Source organism: Sceloporus occidentalis, unplaced genomic scaffold (genome assembly GCF_023333645.1).
Source record: "Sceloporus occidentalis isolate IW3139 unplaced genomic scaffold, rSceOcc1.0.p SCAF_2, whole genome shotgun sequence".
NCBI classification, from domain to species: domain Eukaryota; kingdom Metazoa; phylum Chordata; class Lepidosauria; order Squamata; family Phrynosomatidae; genus Sceloporus; species Sceloporus occidentalis.
In genome coordinates this window covers 200,381,645-200,393,796 of record NW_028316982.1, presented here as the reverse complement: position 1 = coordinate 200,393,796, position 12,152 = coordinate 200,381,645, and the positions used below count along the sequence as shown (strand labels likewise).

At 38.6% G+C, this 12,152-nt stretch overlaps 1 protein-coding gene across 4 annotated transcripts in view; it reads right to left on the bottom strand.

Annotated features, from left to right (window-relative positions):
- Nucleotides 1-12,152, bottom strand: part of DSCAM (DS cell adhesion molecule) — a 486,147-nt gene that overhangs the window by 55,120 nt on the left and 418,875 nt on the right. For all 4 annotated transcript variants that reach the window (XM_089511983.1, XM_089511984.1, XM_089511982.1 and 1 more), the window contains exons 22-26: nt 11,165-11,282; nt 8,491-8,654; nt 7,276-7,374; nt 4,008-4,196; nt 1,163-1,453 (exon numbers count right to left, since the gene is read on the bottom strand). In XM_089511983.1, the coding sequence (XP_089368109.1) occupies nt 1,163-1,453; nt 4,008-4,196; nt 7,276-7,374; nt 8,491-8,654; nt 11,165-11,282 (861 nt within the window). The remainder of the gene's footprint in view (nt 1-1,162; nt 1,454-4,007; nt 4,197-7,275; nt 7,375-8,490; nt 8,655-11,164; nt 11,283-12,152) is intronic.

The following is a 12,152-nucleotide window of genomic DNA, read 5'->3' as shown; positions in this document are numbered from 1 at the left end:
TGAGCATGATAAGACTGCTGCTTACCAGCTGAGATATAGAAAAGGGAGCTAGTGATGACTATAATGGTTCATGTTCTACCTCAGTTTAGGGCTCTAGTTATCAATTTATTTTTGCTCTGGGATTCCTAGAGTGGGAACTGGATCATTTCAGGTAACATAAAAGTACTATATCCTTTAGAAAATGGCCACTGGAGCCAATAGCACAATGACAGAAAGCATTGTCTGAAAACCATAGCCTTTATTACTATAAAACATTTAGGGCTAATGCTCAATTCTGTTAATTGAGAATTATTCAATATCCTGCCAAGAGATTTCAGTTGTTTGCTAGAAAATTCTGAAAGGATAAATTTGGTCACATCATACTTTAATGCACAATGACTTTTTCCAAGAGGCATGTTGTTGGGCAACTTTGTAGCTTCTGTTTATCCCAAATCACTAAGAAGCTACTATTTCTAGATTAAAATAGACCACCCAGCAATAATTGATTATAACAAATGACAAACCTTTGTCCCCAGGCAGTAAGTACAAAGGATGTGTGCTGTGGACAGTTACCAAATCAGCAATTGTTGTTGTCATTGTTGTTGTTATCATTATTACCCTGCTTTCCCTCCAATACTGACTGCATGAGAAAAGAAAGCCAAAACAGAGTGGGAGAGTAGTGGCTTTCTTCTATGCTCTCCGCATGCTGTCAGCTCTCCTCAGCCTCAGAGGAAGGAAAGGGCAAACCTCTGTGAATATATTTTCCCAAGAAGACCCCATCATAGCTTTGCCTTAGGGTTGTCATAAGTCAGAAACAACTTGAAGGCACACAACAACAAGCATAACTACTACAACAACAATTAGAGCTGATAGCTGGATGGGAAGGAATCCTCTTCATGCAATGGAACATCTCACTACACTAAACAGAGCTATAAAGCTCTACTGCAAAGTATGGCCATCAGAGAAGCCTGACATAAATTTGTACAGCTCCATCTGAGATGTTCCATGTGACAAGAGGCAGATGGAATTCCAGATTGTAAACATCTTTACTGTTTTTATCATCTAGTTGCTACAGATACCATACTGCAGCAGACAAAATTAAATGGCACTTAGACTGCGTTATGTGACATTAAATTATTTATGATTGTTCTTCATTAAACAGCAGTGAAATGAAAGCACTTACTCCCATCATAGTTGAGTGTTGCAAATTTGGCCTGCTTCTCGGCACACCCAGCACTATTACAGACCCTCATTTGCAGTTCATACCAGGTTGCTTCCTGAAGATCATACACTATATATGATTTTGTAAGAGATGTTCTCTGAGCCGTTGTCCATACTGTGGTCCCAAATGGTCTGTATTCCAGAGTAAATGAAGTGATTGGACAACCACCATCATTCCAGCCAATAAGGTTCAATCGTACCCGAGTGGTGTTAATACTGGCAAAGAGTTCTTGTTCTTTTGAAAACTGTGGTTCTACAAGAAAAATATATATATATATTTAAAGAGTTTTAATAAAAAGATATCAGAACATGGTGCCTTTCTAGTATCTTTAACTTATATGAACTTGTTTAATTTTTTAATCCTTGTATATAATTTTTAAAGTCACCTGTCTCTACTTTTTTTCTATTTTCTTTTTTCAGTTCATTTTATTTCTTTCATTTCTTTTCTCAAGTTACTTCAGATTTTCTGGAGAGTGAATGTGATGGGATAGTACTACTAGTGTATGACACAGTAGTTTTTAGAGATTCCTTTACACTAACACCAAGTGGCTGTAACTAGTCTCTAGTAACTATTACAGTACTACCTTCAGAGGTGCACCACAATATCATTGTGACAGGGAGGCATTTCTCTCAGACTGTACAGTACTTCCAGAATCAAGTGCAATACCTGGTATCAAATATGAGCTCTAGCACCTCTTGTATTTTAGAAGATGGTTTCCTTTAAAAAACAAAACCAAGAAAATCGTTGCAGTTCTGTCTATGCAATTTACTGTTGGTTGAAATGTGAATCTTAGAATTCGATTGTCTGAACACTAACAGGATGTTCAAAGATTTTGCTTGGTGTGCATTTTTAAGTAAACAAATCCAGGCTACTACACAAATCACAATGCAAATATCCTTCCATTTCTGCTTTTTTTCAAATGTTGTCAGATAACTCCTGGCTTAAAATAATAATAATAATAATAATAATAATAATAATAATAATAATAATAATAAATTAATGGGTGATCCAATTACTCCTGTGTCAATCACTGCTCATGGTACAGGTGACATGCTAGCTCTTGCTTACACTGTAGCTTTTTCATTACAAAGCAATCAGTTATTATTTACATCTCCAATGGCTCTACACACCCAAGTGTGCTGCTTCTAAAAAGGTTGCAACTGGTTGAAATCCAGGGAGCATCCCAAACAGCATTGTTAATTTCTTTTGTTTTATCACAGTCTTACAGAGTGTTGTCTAATATAAAATACAGCAAATGGCAGAGTCCTGGTAGTCTTAGCATCCCAATTTTTAAAAACTCCGACAGTTTTCCTGTTAGGAAGTTATGACATCATATACATTTTTATGATTTACAAAGCTGAATATTCTCATTCAACTTTATAAATATTACAAACTTTGTATTATAAATATTTCTAATATATAAATTATATTATATATAATATAAATATATTATAAACTTTATAAGTAAATATAAATATTCATGTTGTTAGGAGAGGAGGTTCTCCATATGTTTTGGACATCAACACCCAAAATTCATGAGCATTTGTAAAGCTGGTTAGGGGCAAGGAGTTGATGTTTAAAATAGCTGGATGACTAAAGGCTCAGACTGACTGATCTAAATTGTGGGTTGTAGATTTGTTTTGTGTGTGCAAATTCCTAGAAAGCACTCATGACTTATTGGGAGGGGATTTGAACATTTTCTAGGTTTTAATTAAACTGGTTTACTTAATGCTATTTTGTTGTATTAGGGGAAGGCAATGGCAAGCCTCCTCTGAACAAATTTTGCTAACAAAACCATATGATAGGTTCTCCTTAGGTTCACCATAGGTCAGAAATGATTTGAAGGCACATAACAACAACAACAACAACAACAACAACAACCTGCTTTCTAAATTGGCTGCCCTGTTCTTAGTAAACCAGTTTGGCATTTCTATAAGAAGACAGAATGTACAGTTAATAAAAGAAAATGACAATTAATACTCAAGTATTCCAGTAGTCCTTCTCTATCATGAATTTATATACCCAACAAAATGATCAAATAAATACAAAGTTACTGCATGTTTTCTTTTTCTCGATGTAACATGATGATGTATTGGTTGCTTCCCATTTTCATATATCATATAATGAGAATATAGATTGTATAGAAGTTTATTGTTAAAAGCTAAAAGCCGTCATAATATAAAATAGTTCCAAACAGTAAATACAAAAATAGTATAAAAAATACCAAGGTACAAAAACCACAAATAAAACAACATGGTAAAATTAGTAAAAGAGACCCATCAACAAAAAATAATAATACATCATAAATGATAAAATAATAAAAACATAAAACTAGAATGGTTCTAGCCATCATTCCGATCAAGAAAACTGATTTTAATCTTGCTAGCAGCTAAACCAAATTTTGCTACCATAGAAGTAACAAATACATTGTTACTGGTCAAAAGGACACAAATCTGCTGAAGGCAAGGTCTATCGGAAAGGGATTTTAAAATACATTCAAGAAACCTTTGTCTAGGAGATATATACAGAGGACAATGTAAAAGGTAATGTTCAATATTATAATGAGAATATAATAATTTTCTACAAATGGGAGGCTGAGGGAATGATGTAAATGAGACCATGATTGAAATACAGACTAGAGGCTTCCCTCTCACAGTTTACCCTTTTGACCACCATACAAAAACAGGTCCCTTGCAGTAATACCTACTTTATGGCATGGTTAGGAAATGACTATCCATCCTATTTGAACCTGTATCATGCAATTTTCTCATATTTTAGAAGCACAATGGAAGATGAGTTCACATACCTTTTCCAAGTGTTTTGGCTTCTATGATCTCACTGATGCGTCCTGGTCCCACTCCATTCTGGGCCGTCAGCGTGAACTTATACCATGTACCACACTTCAGTGTCTCTAAACGGTAGGAACGTTCACTAGGGCTAATTGGAAAACTACCCCACTGCTCACTGTTGTCCTCTGAATACTGAAGTATATAACCTGCCACGGATACCGAGACATGAGTTTTACCACATACTATGTTAACTAGATACACAAATGAATGAATGTTTATATACTAACAGGTGAGTAGAAAGAGCCTTGACATCTGTTGAAATTTTGGATTAAGAATCCAATCTGGAGAGGTATTCCTGAACACTAAACTGAACACTAAACACTAGGGCGCGTTACAGACCGCGCCTTTGGGGCAGCCTTTCCCCAGTGTATCGGGGCCTCAGCGGTCAGAACGGCAGCCGCTGAGGCCCCAATCCACCGCTTTCCGGGCTGCGGGGAAGCGGCAAAAGGCCCCTTCCCTGCAGCCTGGAAAGGGGTGTCCTTGGGGCTTCAAGCCGCAAGGACACCCCATGGTGGCAGGGAGGAGGAGAAAGGGGCCGCTTGGCCCCTTTCTCCTCTGCGTCGCTGGGCGCAGCCGTCTGAAGGCTGCGCCCAGCAACGCAAAGCCAAGAAGGAGCTCCAAAATGGAGCTCCTTCTTGCGCTGCGTAAAGGGCGCTCTAAGCCTCATTGGAGGTGGCGTGGTCGTGACGTTGTAATGGCGGCAGCCGTGTGGACGCCCCTTTCTAACCCTAGCACGCGCAGAGCGCGCACTTTAAGGCCCGTCTGTAACGGGCCCAAGTGCTCCCACACTGCTGTGCAAAGTAGAATCAACTTTCCAGAGACCTGAAGAAATTCTGTGAGGATACCTGGGAATTCTTCTCAGATTGAATTTCATCACTCTATTGAATTGTATGGGGCAAGAAAAAAAAAAGGAGATATCCTGACAGCCACACAAAATCTGTGTAAGCAAAGCACAATTTTTGTTTGGCTTCTTGGATGTTCTTTTATACATTCTTTATAAAACATCTTGAAAAAAATCCTATCCATCTATTGTCCCCCCCTCCATAATCTATTGTAAGAGGTCTAACTCTAGATTCAGAATTCACATTACACCACCGTTTCACATGAGCAAAATCTGCATGTTGCCTTCTCTGGATCAGATTCAGAATGAAGGTTCATCCAGCTTTTTGTTCCATGAGGAGGCAAACTATATTTGTGTCTGGTTTCCACTGTGTTTTCGGTAGGCTCCTGTCCCCATCTGGAAATTGTGTTTTTTTAACAATTAAAAAAACACACACAAAAACTGAAGCACTCTGGTGCAAGAGAGATGCTTTTTAAAAGCCAGTTTACTCTAGCACTAGATTAAAAGTATAGAAAACAAAGAGAAAGGGGAAAGAGGGGGGGGGGTGATTGGTTTCAGCAGGCAGAAAACTAGAAAGTTTCCATTTTTACATAAAAGTATGAAAACTTTAACATCTACACCTCTGCATCTGGAAAGCACTGATCCCAAGCAAAATAAAATGAACTTTAACAATATGAGTGCACATCAGTATGGAATTCAAAATGTACCATCATTTACTGTAAGAGCTGTTAGCACACCCATCATCCTCTGCAATTTATATGGGGTTTCATATTTTCATATCTAGAGCCAGGAATGTTCTAAAGAGGTCACTGTGACCTTTGGAACATTAGAAAGTTTCTCATGGGAAAGGCACATTAACCCAAAGCCATCAGTGATGGCGAACCTATGGCGCGCATGCCAGAGGTGGCACTCAGAGCCTTCTCTGTGGGCACATGTGCCGTCGACCCAGCACAGAGTTTGCCAGAGTTTGTTACTAGAAAGCCAGAGGGACATGGCACTTTGAAATTAATAAGTGGGTTTTGGGTTGCAGTTGGGGCACTCAGCCTCCAAAAGCTCAATGGGTTTGTTGATCACTTTGTCCTTCCCCAGGCTTTCTGTATATCCTCCTGCACTGGACACAAAGATGATCTCATGTCTCATACCTATCCTCACCATGTTTTCCGCCAACTTCACTGTCCATCTACCTTGGGGCTATCCTACATCCACTCACTGTTTTGTTAATCTGAAGTTAAGTAAATTAACTAAAATTGCCCCTTTTGTCAATTCAATGACAAAGCACCCAAACTCTTTGTACTTCATGTGGGAATGTTAAGCACCCCTCAAGACTAGGACATCAAGCTCCTACTCTAACCTTATGGGTGCACAGAAAGCCTTTTACACTCACTGTATTGTCCTCAGACACCATCTGAGCTACACCCCTCTTTCCTTGAATCCCTCTTCAGGACTGGTAAATATTATCCACTCTACACTCCTTAGCCTCTGCTAGCCAATTTCTGTACCTCTGTAATAGTATTTATGCTTGAATTGCTGCTCTGTGTTTGGCTGCACCCTAGCACATTTCTAAATAAAATTCTTCTTTATTCATTAAACCTGGACTCATCCACAGTTAGTATTGGTATACACAGGTGAGAGCAATCCTCAGGTTACCCAGCATCTCAGTGATTCCCAAACTTTGGTTCGTTCTCCAGATGTTTTGGATTTTAACTCCCAGAAACCACAACCAGCTTGGCCAACAGTCAGGAATTCTGGGAGCTGAAGTTGAAAACATTGGAAGAATAAAAGTTTGGGAATCACCGATTTAAGGAGACGGTGACACAGTTGGTAGAGGCTACCAGCCCCCACCCCATATTTTGGGGTAGCACAGGGGGCAAAAGATGCCTTCAGCTGAGATGTAAAAGATTGTGGTTACTGACTAACATCACCAAGAAACAGATGAGGTCAAGAGAACCATTGTTTGGTTCTTGGATATAAAAGTACCATGCCATAACACATTTGGCCATTCTGAATGAAGCTTTTGTTATTCAAACTTAATTCACCTAAATTAATGGTACTTGAATTAGTCATGACTAAGTTGTTCCATTTCCTTTTACAAGTTGCATTTTGGATTGTTCAAGCTGGAAATATTTGGGATCTCCAGTATCAAGGCGACACTGCTACATGTGAATTGGAAATGCCAATAATTTGCAATGTGCCATAGATATAGTGTGCCACAAGGTTAAAAAAATAATAATGGCATTACTGACCCATGAAACAGCAGTGTCCCAAATTTCAGGAAGCCTATGTAAAATATCTCTGTTTTCCCTTACCCAAAGCTAACAGGGCCCAGTATTAGGTCTGAGACTGCAATATGTAAATCATTTTTAACTGGACCTGGACTCTGTTACCTCGAATAGAGCTGCCTCCATTGTCTCCAGGTATCCAGGAAAGAGTGATTGAAGAAGATGTGGTTTTGGACACAGTAAGCCTCGGTTGGTCTGGTGGAACTAGTTAAGAATAGTTAAAAATAGGGGGGAAATGAAATGATTATGCATAATTTAAAACTGTTCTTACTGACATGTATTAAATAATTGTTTGGGGCCGGGAATAAAAGCAAATCATATCTGTCAATGTGTCTGATTTGACATCTTTAGTTAAGACTTAGTGGAAAAGTTCTCTTTTTCTTAGGCATTTGAGTACTATATAATTTTATCTGGCATTTTGTAACCTTAATTTTTCCTTTGACTTTCCCATCACTAAAATCTTGGCACAGTAGTTGGGAAAACATTTTCTCAGCTGTTACTTTAGATCAGGGTTGGTTATCATGCAGTTCTCCTAAATGTTGTTAGAATGAAAGTCCCAGCACAGCCAATAGCGAGAAATTCTGAAAAATGCAGTCTAACAATATCTGAAGGGATCCATGATTTCTACCCTCGCTCAGGATAAAAGTACACAGCTGCCACAAATCCCTAACATACCTTGTTAATGCAACAACACTGACATCTGTGAAATCACTACAGAACTGACTGATCAGTGCTAGTGAGATGTAACAGCCATTCTCATTATCTGTGATTAGTCAGTGTGCTTTGAAATATAATTGCCTTTCATAGAAGCAAAGAGATGGAAGGAATCTATTTCAGCCTCCTGCTTTATGCAGGATCCATAAGGGAGGACACAACTACAGCATATCACAGTTGATGGTCATCCAACCCTGAATAAATACATCTATTAAATGAGAATTCACCACCTCCCAAAGCAGTCAATTCCACTGTATCAAACAACTACTATAAGGAGGGTTTTTTGTAATTTTTAGCAGAAATCTGCTTCTTTGAAGTTCCCAACCATTGACTGTAGTCCTGAAAAGGATTAGTTAGCCTCCTGCATGACCACCCTTCAGATATTTGATGGCTGCTTTTATGTCTCATTTTTCATATCCCTCATCACCTTGGTCATCTTACTATGGCTAAGCTCTAGTTTGTCAGTTTTCAAATTCTGATTTTTAAAACCTCACATATTGGTCTCTGGAATATTCTTATTTGGCATGAGAAGAATTACTGAAATGATAATTTAAGTGCTTTAAGTGCACAACCAGTCATAATGAAAGAAGACTTTGATTAGCTTACCTTGGACCTGCATATTCAAAATGATTTCATCTGATCCCCAGTTGTTTGTGGCCACACAGCTGTAATATCCTGAATCCTCTGCTTTCACAGTACGGATGACAAAGCTGCCATTACTAAAGATGCTTCTTCGCCCATCAATCATCACTAGACTGGGTGTCCCGTTACTACCTCACAGGAAACAAAATTCATACATTAAAGAGGTTACAACCAACATTACTCAGGACTGGGGTTATTTTTAAAAGAGGGTCAGAAAATGGAAACCAAAAACATCTGGTTCAGGAAGTTAAATTGATTCATTAACAGGGATATGCAACTTGTTGCCTTCCAGATGTTGATGAACCAATTCCCACCAGCATAGGAGATCTGAGAGGAAGGAGGATGAGCATTCTTTCTTCTTACATTTTGATGCATAAATTATTTTAGCTGCGGTTGTCATAGAAAATAATGTTTCACATGTTTTTGCTCTATATTTTCATCTATTACAAAAGATTTCACTACTTCATCCTGAGACATCTTCATATTTTTTCAAAGTCTTTAACACCAACTCCATATTTTCAACTGGGTTTAATAATGATAACAGACAATTGTCAACATATGCCCTCAATTTATATTCCTCCCCTTTAATTTTAACTCCTTCAATCTGTTTGTTTCCTCTAATGTTATTATTCAGTATCTCGTGTGATATAAAAAACAATAAAGGGGAGAGGGGGCACCTTTGCCTGCAGCCACCTCTGTCTTCACTAGATCGGGGTCACAGCAACCACAGCTGTGGCCCCAATCTGGCCTTTCCAGGCTCCTTTTTGAGCCCTGGAAATGGTGCTGTAGCTGTGGCACTGTGGCTTTACAGCACTCCTTTGGCACTGCGTTATCTAAACGCAGCACCGTGATGCTGCACGCTGTGTGGTGTGGTGCACAGCCATGCCACCATGGGACAGATTCGGAGCATATGTCATGTGGACACCATGCTCTGACCTCATCCCCAGGCTGGTCTTAATGGCCGATCTGCACAGACCCTCTGTCAGCTTTCCATTTATCATCAATTTCGCCTCTTGCTCTGTGTATATTGCTTCCACCCATTTTTCATATTGTTTCCAATGCACATCATTCTTAGAGTTGATAACCTAAATTCCCAATTAATGTTATCGAATGCTTTTTCTGCATCAATAAATATTAAGGCCACTTTTTATCTATTTTTAAAATGATATTCAGTCAAATCAATCATTATCATAACATTTTAAAAATTGTTCTGTTTAGCCAAAAACCTGCTTGATCTTTGTCGATCCAGGAAGAATGATCTGTAGTTTTGTCTATGCTCTTAATACTCTTGTTTGATCAAATCTCAAGTTGGTGAATGCGGGTGGACAGACTGCTATTCAAGCTGGACTCCAGATTTTTCTGAATGGAGGCTTAAGCCAGAATTTAATATAACAGAATTTAAAATAACAGAAGAATGATAACCACTGGATGTTAAACTTGGTCTTGGGTCTATCTTGGTGAGACTACAGGCACTGGACCATCTTCCACTGACTACCTGCACTATAGTTCTGGAGCAGAGGACTATTACAGATAAATGTAATAACTTTTTCTGTTTCTTTTGTTATAGTAATCTTTACATGTGCCACAGACATGTTATTCCTAGTGAGGATGTGGGTTCTATATTAAAGACCTACACATACAAGATAGAATGTGCTTTGTATACTGTATATGATAACCTCTTTACACAATTGGGAAACTGCTGTACATTCAATAAAAATTGAAAAGTGAAAGGAAAAAATGGACAAGAAAATGATTGCAGAGATAGTCTGTAACAACTCCTACTTTACATATATGGCATATGTCAAAGCAGCCTGATAGATCAGTTCTATAGAGTACCCCAAAGCTGTTGTATAGGATCTGTAGCAATTCCTGTTAAAGGAGGGTTTAATGAAACAAAGGCACTTAAATAGGGGTGGTTGTAAATACCTCTGTGTACATGGAGGAAATCCGTAAGTCTGAAGAAATATCAACTTTGTAAATGTAAAGACAGCCTAACAAGAACATGGGAGTTTACAGAATATTGGTACAATACCCATGGAAGGATGAGAAGTCAGACTGTGTTAGTTTGTCAGTTAAGTCTATGGTTGGTAACAACTGAGACACTGAATACATCATGTTAATAAGAACAATGAAAACAACAATCCTATGGAAAATCCAGAAAAAAATGAGGGCAGTGAAAGATCTGTATAAGCATAAATGTATTGGGGAAAGGGTTGGAGAGAGAGGAGGCATGTAGTCAACAGTTTGAAGAGGAAGTAAAGAAAAGGAGCACCTTTCCCCTTTTGCATTCTTCAGAACTGCATGTTTCCCCTACCTCTCATGTGCTAAAGAGCTAGAAAATGCTCAGGTTCAGTCCTACTGCCAGCTCCTTGTTGCTGTATAGGAATCAGAGGAAGGCTAGATTTTGAGGAAGGGAGGGGTTTCCTTTATCATTTTCCCAATTCTTCCAAAACCCCTAGGGCCCTCTGTCCCCACACACATACACACACTTCAAGATACCAAAACAGCAGTACAAAAATTCCCTGTAGGTTAGAGCCTTAAGGGGAAACAGACCCTCCCCATTCTAAAATGGGGTCCCACCTGTATCAACAAATGGATAACAATCCTTACTCAAGGTACACACATCGTTGCTGGTTACCTTTCTTTCATCCATTTGACTGTAGGTACAGGATCCCCAACAGCTTTACATGGGAGACTAATATCCTTCATCCACGGGGTTGTCACTGTGCCACTGAATGTCAGAATTCGGGCTGGAGCTGAGGAAAAAAACAGTTAAAATTGAGAATGATATGGCACTGCATTCATCAAGGAGTGCGTGGAAACCCAGAAGGAATTAAATATTTAAAACAAAAGTGAAGATGCTTCTGGCAATGTTTATATGAGACTAATTAATTTCAACCTACATTACCAAAGTTTTAATGGAACACAAACAATAGAATTTTCATATCTGTCAAAAGGATGGTAAAGAGGAAAAGAGATCCTCAAGATAGCTGAGAAAGCAAACATATTTTTTAACCACCAGTACTTCTCTATTGTTCTGGAAGGAATTTTTGAAAACATCATGTATATTCAAGGTGGTAAGTGGCCTTAGTATACTTCCAGATGAGTTTTTTGAACTGCAAAATCTTACTGCCTCATTCACACACCATCTTACTGCAGGTATGTGGATGTTCAGACTTTGTCATCCTCCATTTGTCAGCTTCCTTGTTTTTTCCACTGTTACATCTATCTCTTTTTTTTTCCTTGCCAGAAAAGCTGCAACAATAGAGCAGATGTACATAAAATATGGTATTGTGTTGAAGTATAAGTAAAGAATCTGTTCTTGGGGTCATTCCTATGATACCTTGCATTTATTTATTTCAATCATTTTCACTCTGTTCTTCAGTCAGAAGGGTTTCCAGTGGGGATTAGATAAGATTAAAAACCAGCAAGATGATCTCTTCTTGCAAATATTGCAAACTAAGTGCAAATGGAGCAGTATTACAATCTGGAAGTCCCAAATTGTCCCCTTGAGAGTGAAAAGCCGAGTAGAATAAAACAGTGGATCCAAGGGTCAAAAAGAAATGTTATATTTCAGACACAAAAACTTGCATAGACGTATCCCAACCATTAACAAGACCTCTGAC